The sequence below is a fragment of the Gambusia affinis genome, linkage group LG23, assembly GCF_019740435.1.
Source record: "Gambusia affinis linkage group LG23, SWU_Gaff_1.0, whole genome shotgun sequence".
Taxonomy (NCBI): Eukaryota; Metazoa; Chordata; class Actinopteri; order Cyprinodontiformes; family Poeciliidae; genus Gambusia; species Gambusia affinis.
In genome coordinates, this window is record NC_057890.1 from 15,133,308 (window position 1) to 15,146,070 (window position 12,763).

General features: G+C 38.0%; 1 protein-coding gene across 2 annotated transcripts in view; it reads right to left on the reverse strand.

The window, feature by feature from the left end:
- Positions 1 to 8,252: 8,252 nt before the first annotated feature.
- pawr (PRKC, apoptosis, WT1, regulator) overlaps positions 8,253 to 12,763 on the reverse strand; it is a 66,602-nt gene continuing 62,091 nt past the window's right edge. For both annotated transcript variants that reach the window (XM_044108667.1, XM_044108665.1), the window contains one exon: positions 8,253 to 10,273. In XM_044108667.1, coding sequence (XP_043964602.1) covers positions 10,187 to 10,273 — 87 coding nt within the window. In that variant the 3' untranslated portion in view covers positions 8,253 to 10,186. The remainder of the gene's footprint in view (positions 10,274 to 12,763) is intronic.

A 12,763-nucleotide genomic window follows, 5' to 3' on the forward strand; every position in this document is an offset into this window, starting at 1 on the left:
CCTAAGCTGACCAGCTGTTTGGGTGAATTTAAGCCTCTCAATGATTGCATTCATGTCTGTCAACAACATGTCAATGATGGTGACGTCTAAAATGCGTTAATGCATCATCAGATTGTAACCCGTGTTACTCAGCTTAATTTTTCTTACCAATAATCAGTGTTCAAAGCAGACAGGTGGTTCAGCAGGTGGTGAAGTAGCCATACAGCGGCCATAACAGTGAAATAACATTCACAACAAAGGCTGTTTGGGCCCCCTGCTGCCTTTTATCTTCTACTGTAGCCGAGGCAAGAGATAAAGCCAGAGAACATGGGAGAGAGCATCATTACAAATCCATCTACACTCTTTATCTAATCACTAATGGCTTTGGAGGGGAGTTTCAAACCATCAACACTGCTGTTTTTTCACATTTCCTGTTATATCCCCCCTCACAACCAGCCATTATGTAAATTAAAAAACAAAATATTCCACTCCCGTTTCCTTGCTCCATCTGAGTGTTCTTCCCTCCAGCCAAGATGACCTTTCTTTTGAGAAGCAAGCCAGTGATATCTTGTAAAAACATCTGATTTCAACATCAGATTCCTAATGTTATCCAGGACACTTAAAGGTTAAAGGTTTGCTTCATATGCAAACTGTCATTAGGAAAGGCAAAAAAAAGGAATAATCCTGTCGATCCAAGCACTAAGCCTGTTTCTTTCTAAGTTAAAGGTCAAAATCTCACAAACTCCTGAAGGCCACTTCCCACCAGCTGGTTACAGCTTTTGCCTGTATCCATACTATCATACAAGCGTCCAGCGGATGGCTCCTGGTAGTGTAGTGTCACGAGTGTCACAACGTGGAGAACGACCTTTTCAACCGTGTGTCAGCGGACTGAGATGCTACAGGGAGGCCCTCTCACAGTGTCTGAATGTCAGCATCTGATGATCCGGTGAAGCAACAAGACCTTGGAAAACTGGAAAAAGCAAGGAGGATATCAGAGAAAGGTTGGGCTTTTAAAAAAAAAATTAACATTTTTATTTATTTTAAAATAAAACAGAAATGAAACAAAGAGAAGAACTTATTTGAACTGGTATTGAATATCAACAAGCTTCAGTTTTAATTTTTGAGTTCAAAGAAAGGTAAACAGACTATTTTCATTTTGCAGAATGACATTTTGAATTATTTATGTACTCCCTTTGCAGGTACATATTTTTATTAAAGAGAAGAACTCACAAATCTATTTGTACCTTAAAATATTCCTGTTATTGTAGCTTTTCTGCAAGTTTCCTGAGGCCATGAGACTGTTGACACATCCCAGAGACTGAGCTCCCCAGTTGCACCCAAGGCGGTGAACGACACCTTGTTGTGATTTGGAAGGTGTGCACATGTCATTCTTCAACAGTGAGACTGTCAAAATTTCAAATTCCTTTATATGCAAAGAGGTAAAACACTTTTACATCGAGACTAATAGAAAACTTCACCGTCTTCAAAAAATCCCTTTGAGCTGCAAATCTAAGCTGTTGGCAAAAAAAGAGAAGTTTTGGCATTTTTAAGCAGAATAATTTCTTGATATCATAGTCTCATAGTCATCGCTCACTGAAGGAGCAGCAGGAATTGCTGAGCCACATCCTAGCTCATTCCAGTTAATTACTTGTTTTGATATTTTGATATTAGGAAGAGTCATCCTTAGTAAACATCTCGGTTTTCATGAATATTTCCTCTGAATCAATGTCTCCTGGTGATATTTGGCTAAACCGGCTGCAGATTTTCGGTTTATGTCCAGCAAGCTCATTCTTGATTATTCTGTTTCTTTTGATTCAGAAAGGCTCAGTCCTGAATATTCTAATACATTAAAATAGTCTTGAAAAGTTTATATCAGTAACTCAAGATTTCAAGTGTTTTTGTTGTTTTTTTTTTCATTCCTGGTAGCTCACATTTAATTGCTGCCTCATCTGTAATATAGCAGCTATTTCAGAGGTTACTTACCTTTTGCTACTTCTCCTTACCCTCTATTGTACAAATATATATAATTATAATTGAAAATCCAGACAGGCACCCTTCTGTCTATTTCTTTCTCCTGCTGTCCACTGCTTTGCTAGATGCTTCAGTTTATGAAATTAAATCATCAGATGTATTTTAGAACAGAATATATAACAGTCTGAGATTTGCAGTCTTTGATTTACTGAGCATAAAGCTTTGGGTTATTTATAGACTGACAAAAAATCAAACTGCAGTCAGTATGATGAAAAGTCTATACATATAAATTGAAATGTAAACTACAACAATCAAACAGTTCACTGAGTTGTTGAGCAGCAACTTCCATTTACTGGTTCGCTGCTGGGAGCTTGTGCTGAACACTTTGTTTTAACGTCACGGCTGTGTCTCTGAATTCTCTTTTTGGATTTCCAAGAGATGCTTCCAGCTCGTGCAGATTCTTGGTTCTCCTCAGATGAGACTGAATCCACTCCATGAAGTTTTCGTTGAGTTTGTGGTAGCTCCAGACCTCAAACCCATGCTGCTGTATGACCATGCTGCTGTGCATTAGGCCTGCCCTCTGTTTAGTTTAACCTCATTAAACTAAAGTTATTTTCTAAAAGAAAGAAAGGGGCAAATGTTACTTGACACAACGTGGATGATGGACGAGACAACATTTTAATTTTTTCAAGCTTCCATTAATTACCTAATAGTATTTTTTGAGTTTAGGTTATTTCTCACCAGGTGGCCATTTCCAGGTATTCGTAGCCCAAGCCCTCCAGGACATTTCCTAAACCTATCAGGAATAATTGCCTTCTTATGGCTTCCTGTGAACTCCCAACAGGGACTGCCATGGGTCTGGACCTGCATATATGGATGACCGCCCCCCTGCATTCCTCCGAGTCTGAGAGTGACCACCTGCTAATGCACAAACTCCATAGATAGATCCGTAGGCGGTGTATGGCTGACGGATGAATGGAGGGACAAAGAGTGCGGCTGCATTTTTAAAGTCTAGAGTAAAGTGTGGATGACAGATGGGTAATTAGTACAAGTGTCTGTCTAATCCATCTGCACCGAGTCGATTCACACACAGGAAGCCACAGAGGTGAAACTTCGGCCACTGCTTGCCGCTAAAGGCTCCGGATTAGCTGGGAGGATTCTCTCTCAGAGTGAGACGCTGCTCTGGGCCTAAACATGCATGTCTGCCTCCCTCCTGCTGGTTTTGTGTTGCTGATGAGGAGCGAGGCGTTTGCGTGTGCATATGTGTTGCTTCTGCACACAGCCCTACGTGAGCCCTCTCTTAAATCACGCCACAAAACACGAACAGCAACAACTTCTCAGAGGGAGGCCCGCGCTGTCATGGTAACAGCGTAGAGTGACCTTCAGAGGCTGCGGATGCTCCCCAGAGCCGCCTCCTATTCTGCCTGGCTTGGACTTTGTGAATCATCAGCAGCATTGAAATTCACATTGCTCCCTCTCTGGAGGTTTGGGCTTATTAAAATGGATGAGCAAATGTGGAAAAATGATGGACACAGCAACAACGAGGCCAAATTTTTCTGTAATAATTAAAACAAAAAACATTCAGATGTAAATTATTATGTACAGTATTATGGGGATTGCAGGTTGTTATGTAATGTGTGTCCTTTTCAACAAGAGACACATGAGGAAAGAACTCCAACTAACCACAGGTGGGATATGAAATTACATCTTTCATGACAAGGATTTGGCTCCAGATTCCCAGACTGGATAATATTTTGGGGGTGTTCAACCAGGGGAGATTGCCTCCAAGGATCACTGAACACAAAAGCCTTTTATGATGGGCTGAGTCTACACTGCACGCTGGGGACGCTGCCACCCGCTGGTGAAGAGCAGGAATTGGGCGCCGATGCGACTCCTGGAGCTCCACAATTGAACCAACGGCACCACTGGATTCAGAAGATGCTGGTCCTGTTGGGTTGAAGCCTTAGAAATAATGGAAAAGTCTGTGACAGTCAAAAAAGTGCAGGAGTGGGGGGCTTCCATTAGTTTTATGGCTATGTTTCTGAAGAGGGGAGCATTGATGATTGTGACTAAACAAGACAATTATACATTGATCTGGAAATGCAGTTCCAGCTGTCTTGGAAGACACTCTTGGTCCGTAATTCGGCGGCTCTGGATTAGATCATTTCTTTACCAAGAGTCAAACTCTTACAACCCACCAAACCCGACCTTTGACACAGCAATGAGAAACAGAGTAATAACTTCCATGTGAGGCAACAATTAAATTTGCTGTGCATTTCAACAGTGTGTAAAATCTGTATGTTAATGCACCTGGACCGCCTTTAATTAAGTTACAATATTTATAAAACTGCTGATTTAATCACCTTTAGACAAAAAAGACAAAATGACAATTAAAAAACCCTTGCAAAACATTATATTATTGATTATTTATCCAACAGGATATTATTGTCTTAGAAGGACTAAACAGTTTAGCACATATTTTATTTTCAAACTTAAATTTAATAAAAATAATTAGGTTGCCAGAATTACAAGTACCCCAGGGTTAATAAGGACTGATTAAATGAAACCCCATGTCTTATTGGAAATAGAATAAGGAGGGACATTTTCAATTAATATGAAAACGTTGCAAAATTAGTGTAAAGCTAAAAATGAAATGAAAGTCATAGGACATTTTACAGTACATTAAACGCTATATTTGAACCAAACGTGTAAAGAAAACTCAAAATAAATTATACTTTTACTATTTACAATTTTACTGAAATAGCATAACCAAAATTAACAATTCCAACCTTTATTTTAGGAAAGTCATCAGTGTAGGTAAAAATCCTACTTTAGGAGATAATAGATTCACTTTTTCCCCATTTGGATTTTGGAAAACCTCCTCTGCTGTCATGATGCCACTCTTTGCATCTTACCATATAACTTCTCACAGTTTGTTACCAGCCAATGTTCCAGCCATTTTGGTTGTTGCTCTCACTGCAGATACAAGCAAACTTAGGAAAGTAGCAAAGTGCCTGTAGCTATTTGCTGAGTTGTAAAGATCAACATATTTCTGAGTGACTCAAATCTTATATTTTCTTTGCATTTCCATTTTGCAAAATGGCCATGGAAAATGTGTGTTATACACATATTCATAACAAACAGTAAGTTGAGACTTAAAACTTCCTAGACCCACCAAATAATTTCGTAGTTACTAAATTGCAAAGGACATATTTTGTTGAATTAAAACATAATTTCACTAAAATGTGCCTACTCTTGTTTTTTAGAATTTGAAAATGTTAGGAGGAAACTTTAGTGAACCACATTGCTGCAAGAAAATGTAAAGTAATTTGCATTTCAAAGCAACCCAAGAATAGAGCTTTTTATCTAACATTTCCGGCTAAAAACAAACATCGTCATAATTTTAGTGATAAATATTTCCACATCCCTGTCCTCGAACATTTAGAGACTAAAATAAATCATTAAAAGCTACATTTTGCATTCCAACCTGATGAGCCAAATTATGCCATTTGGTAAATGTCAGGCAATTGGACAATCATCAGTTGATTTTCTCTTCTGTACCATGTTGACTTTTGCAGAAAATTTTAACAAAGGGCAGCTCCACATGCGGCTGAAGTTATTCAGAAAAAAGCTTTCACAAAGTGAAGCCTCGTTATTGCCGTTTTCCACCTCTGGTGTGATGCAGGTTCCAACAGAACAAATGGTCAGACAAAGACAACTTCAAAAAAAAAAAAAAAAGCACTTTCATGTTGAAAGATTGAAATAACTTCTAACATTCAAAAATCGCTGCTTACATTGGAAGCACAAGATGACATTTAATGAAGCCTACTTTCATCACCAGTTCTAAACCATCCTTCTGGTTCGAGGTTTGAAAGCTTGGTGGTCATGCTCCCAGTGCAGTTGGACAAATGTATCTGCTGTGATAAAGCAGCGCAGTAGGAACGGTCAGAGGAAATTGCAAAAAGCACATCAAGTATCGTTCTACCCATCTGTTTTCCCTCTTTCAGGCATCCTGACCCCTGCAGTGTCCTGTGCGGATGAGCGCCTTCCTGCATCGAGGGACCCTGGAGATGGAGAAGATTGGCCAGAGAACCGAGAACATGAAGCTAACAGATAATAAAATGTTCCCAGGTATCTTCAAGAACGAGATAAGGCTTGCTGCTCATCGGTCTCTCAAGTATCAATGTGGTCTGTAGAAGAGAGAAGATGGAGAAAGATACTACAAACATGCACAGTCTTACACCCCAGATAATGATTACTGAACTTAAATGTGGAATTTAATGTTTTATTAGAAGGAAAGACCAAAAAAGAGAGAAATAATTCATACACCTTATACATTTCCACATGTTATCACATGTAGCAGTTATAAAGCTACTAAAAATGTTTATAAAATCTATCACTTTAATTATGCAGGGTTGACATCTTTTCTTACTCCAAGAGCCATCTTGTTGCATAAATCAAGGGAAGAAATTTGTTATTGTGAGCAACAGTTTAAAAGTTTTGTCACAGACTCAAATGGAAATGTATACCTGGGCTTTGACTAGGCACTTCTAACACATACAGTATAATCTAAAGTAGTCAGTTGTAGGTCCAACTGTATGTTAAGTACATTTGTCCTGCTGGATGGTAAACCTTTGACAAAGTGTGAAATCTTTTACAACCAGCCCCGAGTTTTCAGCAGTCTCGGGCTTTTCAAGAAAAAATAGATGCCTTGCATGTCAAAATGAAAAATCTATTTGTCAACAACATTTGTAACACTTTGCAACAGTAGAGCTAAATTACGACTAATTGGAATTTTCTCTATTATGAATAAGTTCAGCATTCAGCAGGTCGAGTCAGGGGTTAGGCAGAAAAAAGTTTGAGTCACACAATAACAGACCAAGTGAACATCACTAGCTTTGTGCGGTGTGTTGAAAGGTCAAAGAGATTAGAAAAGGGCTTCATTATCACAGCACACTCTCCATTCGTCATCTTAAAATGCATCAAGTCTGAAGGTCAGGAGCCATTAACGTCCAGAATTGCATTCTGGGTCAATTTGAGGTCCTTTCTATTGTAGGACCTACATCCTCAATAGGAAGAAAGAACAATCTGGAGTTTTTCTTACAACTAAACCTCACACCAATTTGCCTCAGGTTTTTCACAATTTGTGTTTTAAAGTCTGAAACAAACTCCATATGAGGCTGCATGTTTAAAGAGCTGGTTAACACTGATTATTGCAGTTTTTCTATAAAAAAAAGGCTTATATTTTTATATCTTTAGTTCCAGATTTTTATTTTAACTAAAGCAGATAAAGTAAAATGACTGACTTGGAATGGCCCAAAAGCAAGTGGTGAAATCTCAAATACCGGAAAAAAAACCCCTCAAAACAAACAAACAAACAAACAAATAAAAGACATTGAAAACCATTCTGCTGCAAATGAGGTTGATTGACTCTTCAAAAGATGGTGCTACCAATTCCCCTGGTTTTACTCAAAATAAAATCAATTGGAAACTCAATATGTGCACACAGCAGATAAAGATTTATATTAGATGTTTGTTACAAACCTAAAAATTAATTATTTAGTAAATGTGGAAATGGACAATGTGTTGTTAGGTTTAAGCCAGTAAATGTCTACTAATGTTCCCAATGCTTCTGTGTGTAATAGTCGTACATCTTCTTTCCCAGAATATACTGCAACTTGATGCAAACATTTTCTTGAAAAGCTTAAAAAAAAAAAAAAAAAAGCTCTTCAGAGAAGTGCTCACAAACCATTTCATCACACGCAGAGAAACCTGTAATTTACTGAGCCATGATGAGACTGGAAGCATTGTGGCAGTGTCTGAACTTCAGTGAAGGTCTGATGGAGCTGCTGAGAGCTGAATGGCAGCTTATCATGACTAACCAAAGGCAGATATGGATTGTCTGTGCCCTCTGTGGCTATTCAAAATGACAAACCTCGCAACTTTCCATAAAAATGCTAATGGGGATTACGTAGAGAGCCTCCAGCACTTTCCAGCCACAGAAAGAGGCCATTATCTGGAAATTTAGTGAACATTAGTCGGATACAGATTCTTCCCTCCTTGCTCTGTCACTAGGTGGGGGAATTAATGCGCTTTAGTTGCATAATAAGTGAGATAGGGCTTTTTAATGTATCGGATGCAGTCAGGTTAGTGATTGACATGTTGAATCATTATCAGCAGAGAACCAAGAGGAAGAACTAACCCCCACTACATACACCACCACGACCGTCACATTGCATTACCGACTCTGCAGCACAGTATCATCGCATCGAATTAGCGTTAATGAACACAAGCGAGTCGACTGAGAGAGATAATCAAACTTTTATTAAATGACTTAATCTTCTGCACATGCGTTAAGTAATGGAAAGAGAAATAGATCAGTGATGTTGGTCTGTAAGGGGCTGATCTTTCACCCCAAAAGGTGTGAATACATCTTCAAGATTACTTGCTGCAGCAAGAAGCTCCCTGGAGTAAAATTATCTTAATAAACAGCACCCTGCAAAAGTATTCATACCTATTTTCATATTTTTTTCACGCTACGGCCACAAAGAGGCCACTTAATTGTGAAGTAGAGAGAAAATTATGTGTGGATTTCTAACATTTTAATAGGACAAAAGTTGAAAAGTGTGGTATGCATTTGCATTCAGCTCCCCTTTTCTCTGATAATTCTAAATAAAATCTAGTGAAACCAAACTGTCTTTAGAAGTCAATAACCAGAAATTGTGTAATTTAATCTGTGCATATACAGTTACAAATGTTGACTTTTATATTTAGAGGAGGGTGATGGGTAAATACAAATGCACTCCAGACTTTTGAAATTTTCATTTGTACAAACATTTGCAAGACTTTGTGTTGCTCTGTCTCATAAAATACCAATGAAAGATGTTGCTGTTACTGGTTGTGATGTAACAGAATGTGGGAAAGTTCACAGGTTATGAAAGTTTTTGCAAGGCCAAAACTGTCCTTTAAGTAAATAAAGCAGATTCAGTTTGTTCCAGCAATTCATCACAGGAAGTGTTTCTTTTGTAGCTTAGAAGCACCAAAAAACTATAAAAATCTGTAGCAACATGTAAACGCCCCACCAGCTTTTTGACACCAACAAGAATATGAGTCAAGATGCTAATAAAATGCATAAAGCTCAGCGTCTTCATTTCATTTGGACATATTTACAAATTTAAAAATTTAAAGAGGCTCCTGCTGGATTGAAATGTACCAAGAAGTTATTAAAAATTGTAGTAACTGGAATGCCATTTATTTAAGAAAGCACCAGGCTTTAACAAGTTTGAAAGAAGGAAAAGAAAACAGTTTCATGCACTTCAAGGCACTACGCCCACTTTGGCTGGTGATACTGTCGTTTAATTTGGTCCAAATGCTGTAGATCCTTTTTTTTTTAAAGTTGTGTGAAAGATTTTTTGTAACTAAACAGGTTTTCTTGTGCCTAGTTATTCCAACACGTACATTCAAAGTTTATTTCTTTTAAGATATTGACAGAAATCTTGACAATGAACAATCTAAACAGGCTATGTACAATACATTTACATTAAATATGTATAAGATGATAGACAACCTCCACCACTCAGCCTAGATTTCACAACAATTGGTATACATGTGTTTTTGTTTTTAACTCTCGAAAGGTTTTAGGTCAATTTGCCCCTTTTTGTCATTTCATACCAATATGTGTCACTTCACCCAATGCTCTTTAAATTTTAAACCCATGTCCTAAAGCCACTGGGCATTGGTTTATATTTCTCTATCATTTTTAGAAATTGAGGAAAAATGATCAGTGAACCTTAAAAATTTTATTAAATTTAAGATTTTATACTGAAAACTCACATTACATGTTAACTCCTTTTATTTTGGTTCTAATTCACAAATGAAGATCTACATCTATAAAATATTACACAGTACAAGCAACCTCCTGCTGGTACATATTATGTATTGTAGTCACAGAACCACAAAGGATAGATTTTAGAAAATGACAATCATAACATCCCTGTTTTGGGTGTGAAATGGAAAAAGCCAGTATGTAACATCCAATTGGTTTGGTAGTTGAAAAATGGAGGGATAAAATGGAAAAGGGGGCAAATGACCAGCATTCGACAAGACGGATGATAAACTAAAGTAATTTACACCAAATGAAACGGATGCAAGGCCACGTTGTAGGATCTGACCTCCAGCAGGACATCGGGGAGACGGATCGAGTCACTGCTTCAAGTCTGGACCAATCAGAGCAGCTCTACCGTGTCAGCTGTCCCACCACTTTCAGCAGAGTCTTGTTCTCTTGTTTGAGCTGCTCATTCTCATCTTCAAACTCATCCAGGTCCTGTGGAGAGGACATAGTGCACCAATGTCTGTACCTTCTACATGAATACGCCACACAACCTCTTTATTACTCTGAGTGAGTCTGGCTAGGTTGAAGTCTGAAAGTTAAAACGAGGTTTACTCTGTGAGAACTGAGGCTGTCTTGATAGCAGCAAATTAGCCATTGACAGCCTCAATTAGTCGCGAATGACGGCGGCTCCAAGTTGCAACAGTTCTCACTTATCAAGCTGACACTTCTCATTTATTCTCGCCTCCATCACCGCCTATGATTGTGTTGTTTTTGAAAGTGAGCTGAACAACATTTGGAGGAAATTGAAGACTTATCCTAAAGGTATCTAATCTTTACTATGAGACATTTTTTCTTTTAAGAACAATGCAAAGGAAGTTGTTTTCAAAGAAACCTACAAAGATTCCAAATCCAGATGTTTTTAATGCTTAGCTTTGAACAAACATTGGATCCCCCTTTTTTTTTTTAATGCATTGACCTTCTAAGAACCCAGACTTATAATAAATGTTTAAAAGTTTCTGAAAGTCTTTCAAAGGTTTCATTTGGACTCTGGCAACATTTCCGTCTAATTTTCAGGCCTGCACCCGATCACTTTCACAGAAATGTTAATTTGATACTATTGTAATATTGTCATTCAGGATGCTGCTGTTCATCCTGATGAACTCCATCAAAACCTAACAGGGTCAGAAGCTTTTGATCTCTTTTGATCAGGACTGAAAATATTAGTAACGAAACCTATCACAAAAGTTTAGATTATTGCTCAGTTTATTATGTCTTTTTTTTTTTAAATTGCATCACACCAATGATTATTTCATGCTCAATGTTCAGTGCTCAAACAACAGAAAGTTATTAACTATAGGAGTGAAATGTCAACTGTTTTAAAGTTTTTGCAAGTTTGAGGCTCAAAATGTTTCTCATTAGAAATATGATCTAATCAGGATCAATAACACACCTCTTTGAACTTCTGTGAACTCTAACTCTCTCGAAAGCTTATCAAAGAGGAGATACAAATCTGCAACCTGAGCGTTCAGTTTTTTTTCCACCCAAATAAACTTCTACGCCAATCTTGCTCTGCAGAGATGCTGACTGGATCAGCCGTTATCTCCTGCCCGACATGCGGCCCCTGCAGCAGCTTCACTCTGAGATATTTCTCATGCTTCCTCCTGCATCCTTATATAAACCCCTACTGTTATAACAGGATGCGTGTCCCTGTGATGCTATCAGAGCGATGCCTCCTGCAATATTGCATCCTTTGTGTTTACAGATGGGTGTCCATCCTAACAATAAAAGTGGACAGATAATAACCAGGAGACATTCATTCAACTTGCTGCCAAAAATTTGCACATCTTTGACAGCCATGTTTGATCTGTTTAGGCTTTCATTGGCTCCACAGAAAGAAAATATCAATTTCCTAAGAGTAGTCTAGACATGACAATCTGCCATTTTTGCTCCAGGAGAAACCAAAAGACAGATGTTTTGTCAACCCGTCCTTTGGACCAAGCAAAAAGCTGGTGTTGGGTGAGAGTTGAGTCGGGATCGTTGGGGTATTTAGGTAAAAAAAAGTTGAGAAGGTTCATTAATTTTTTTTTTTTTTTTTGCAATTTGTGGAAAGTAAGCAGGCTTTAGTGCAGATATTCTTGCTGCATAAAATTTTATTTGTGATCAAATTGCTGTATAAATTGATCTGAGTATCATGAGTTAGACAAGGATGCCCTTTATTAATTGTAATAAGTACACTTAACATTCAGAAGAGCCTCACTAATTGTTAAAGACATCACTAAAAATCTGATCATAATAGCCAACTATTGAACATGACACACTTGAGTGTGACCTATAACAGCGGCTGTAAGAAGCATATCTATCGAAATTATCTGGTTGATTGTGGATTCATTTAAAAATGAAGATGGCACTGTATCCTAGAGGGTACGACGAACTTCAAAAACCCTTTTTAAGAGGAGTCCAGCTGTGAAATTACATCTTTTCTCCAAAATGGTGGATGATTGTAATCTTTGCCATCCCACCAGAGGAAGTCTGACAATGCAACACTGATTAGCAAGTAGGTACGGTTGTAATTTCATAAGTTTTTCTGTTTGGCTTTTAGTTGTACTTTTATTGAATGTAAAATTGCACGGTAGAGTTGAGAGTGAAACTCATTTGGAAAGTTTACGTCACGTCTTTAAGCAGACAGGCATCTGCTAAACTTGCGAGACAAGCTGCTGCACAAAATGAACCCTGAGCTCTTTTTGACTTATTTAAAACACAGACCAATGAGTAGTAACACCTAAAAATCAAGTATTTCTGTTTGAACAGCCTATAAATCCTAGGCATGAGAATAAAAGACTAAAAAATGTTCTGCCCACGAAACCCTCAGAACTATTATGCACAACTTCAGTAAAATGCCAAATGATTCCAAAGCCTACGCAGGCTACCCACACTTTGCCAAGACAAAAAGACTCAAAATATCAGAGGTTTGAGGGACGATGG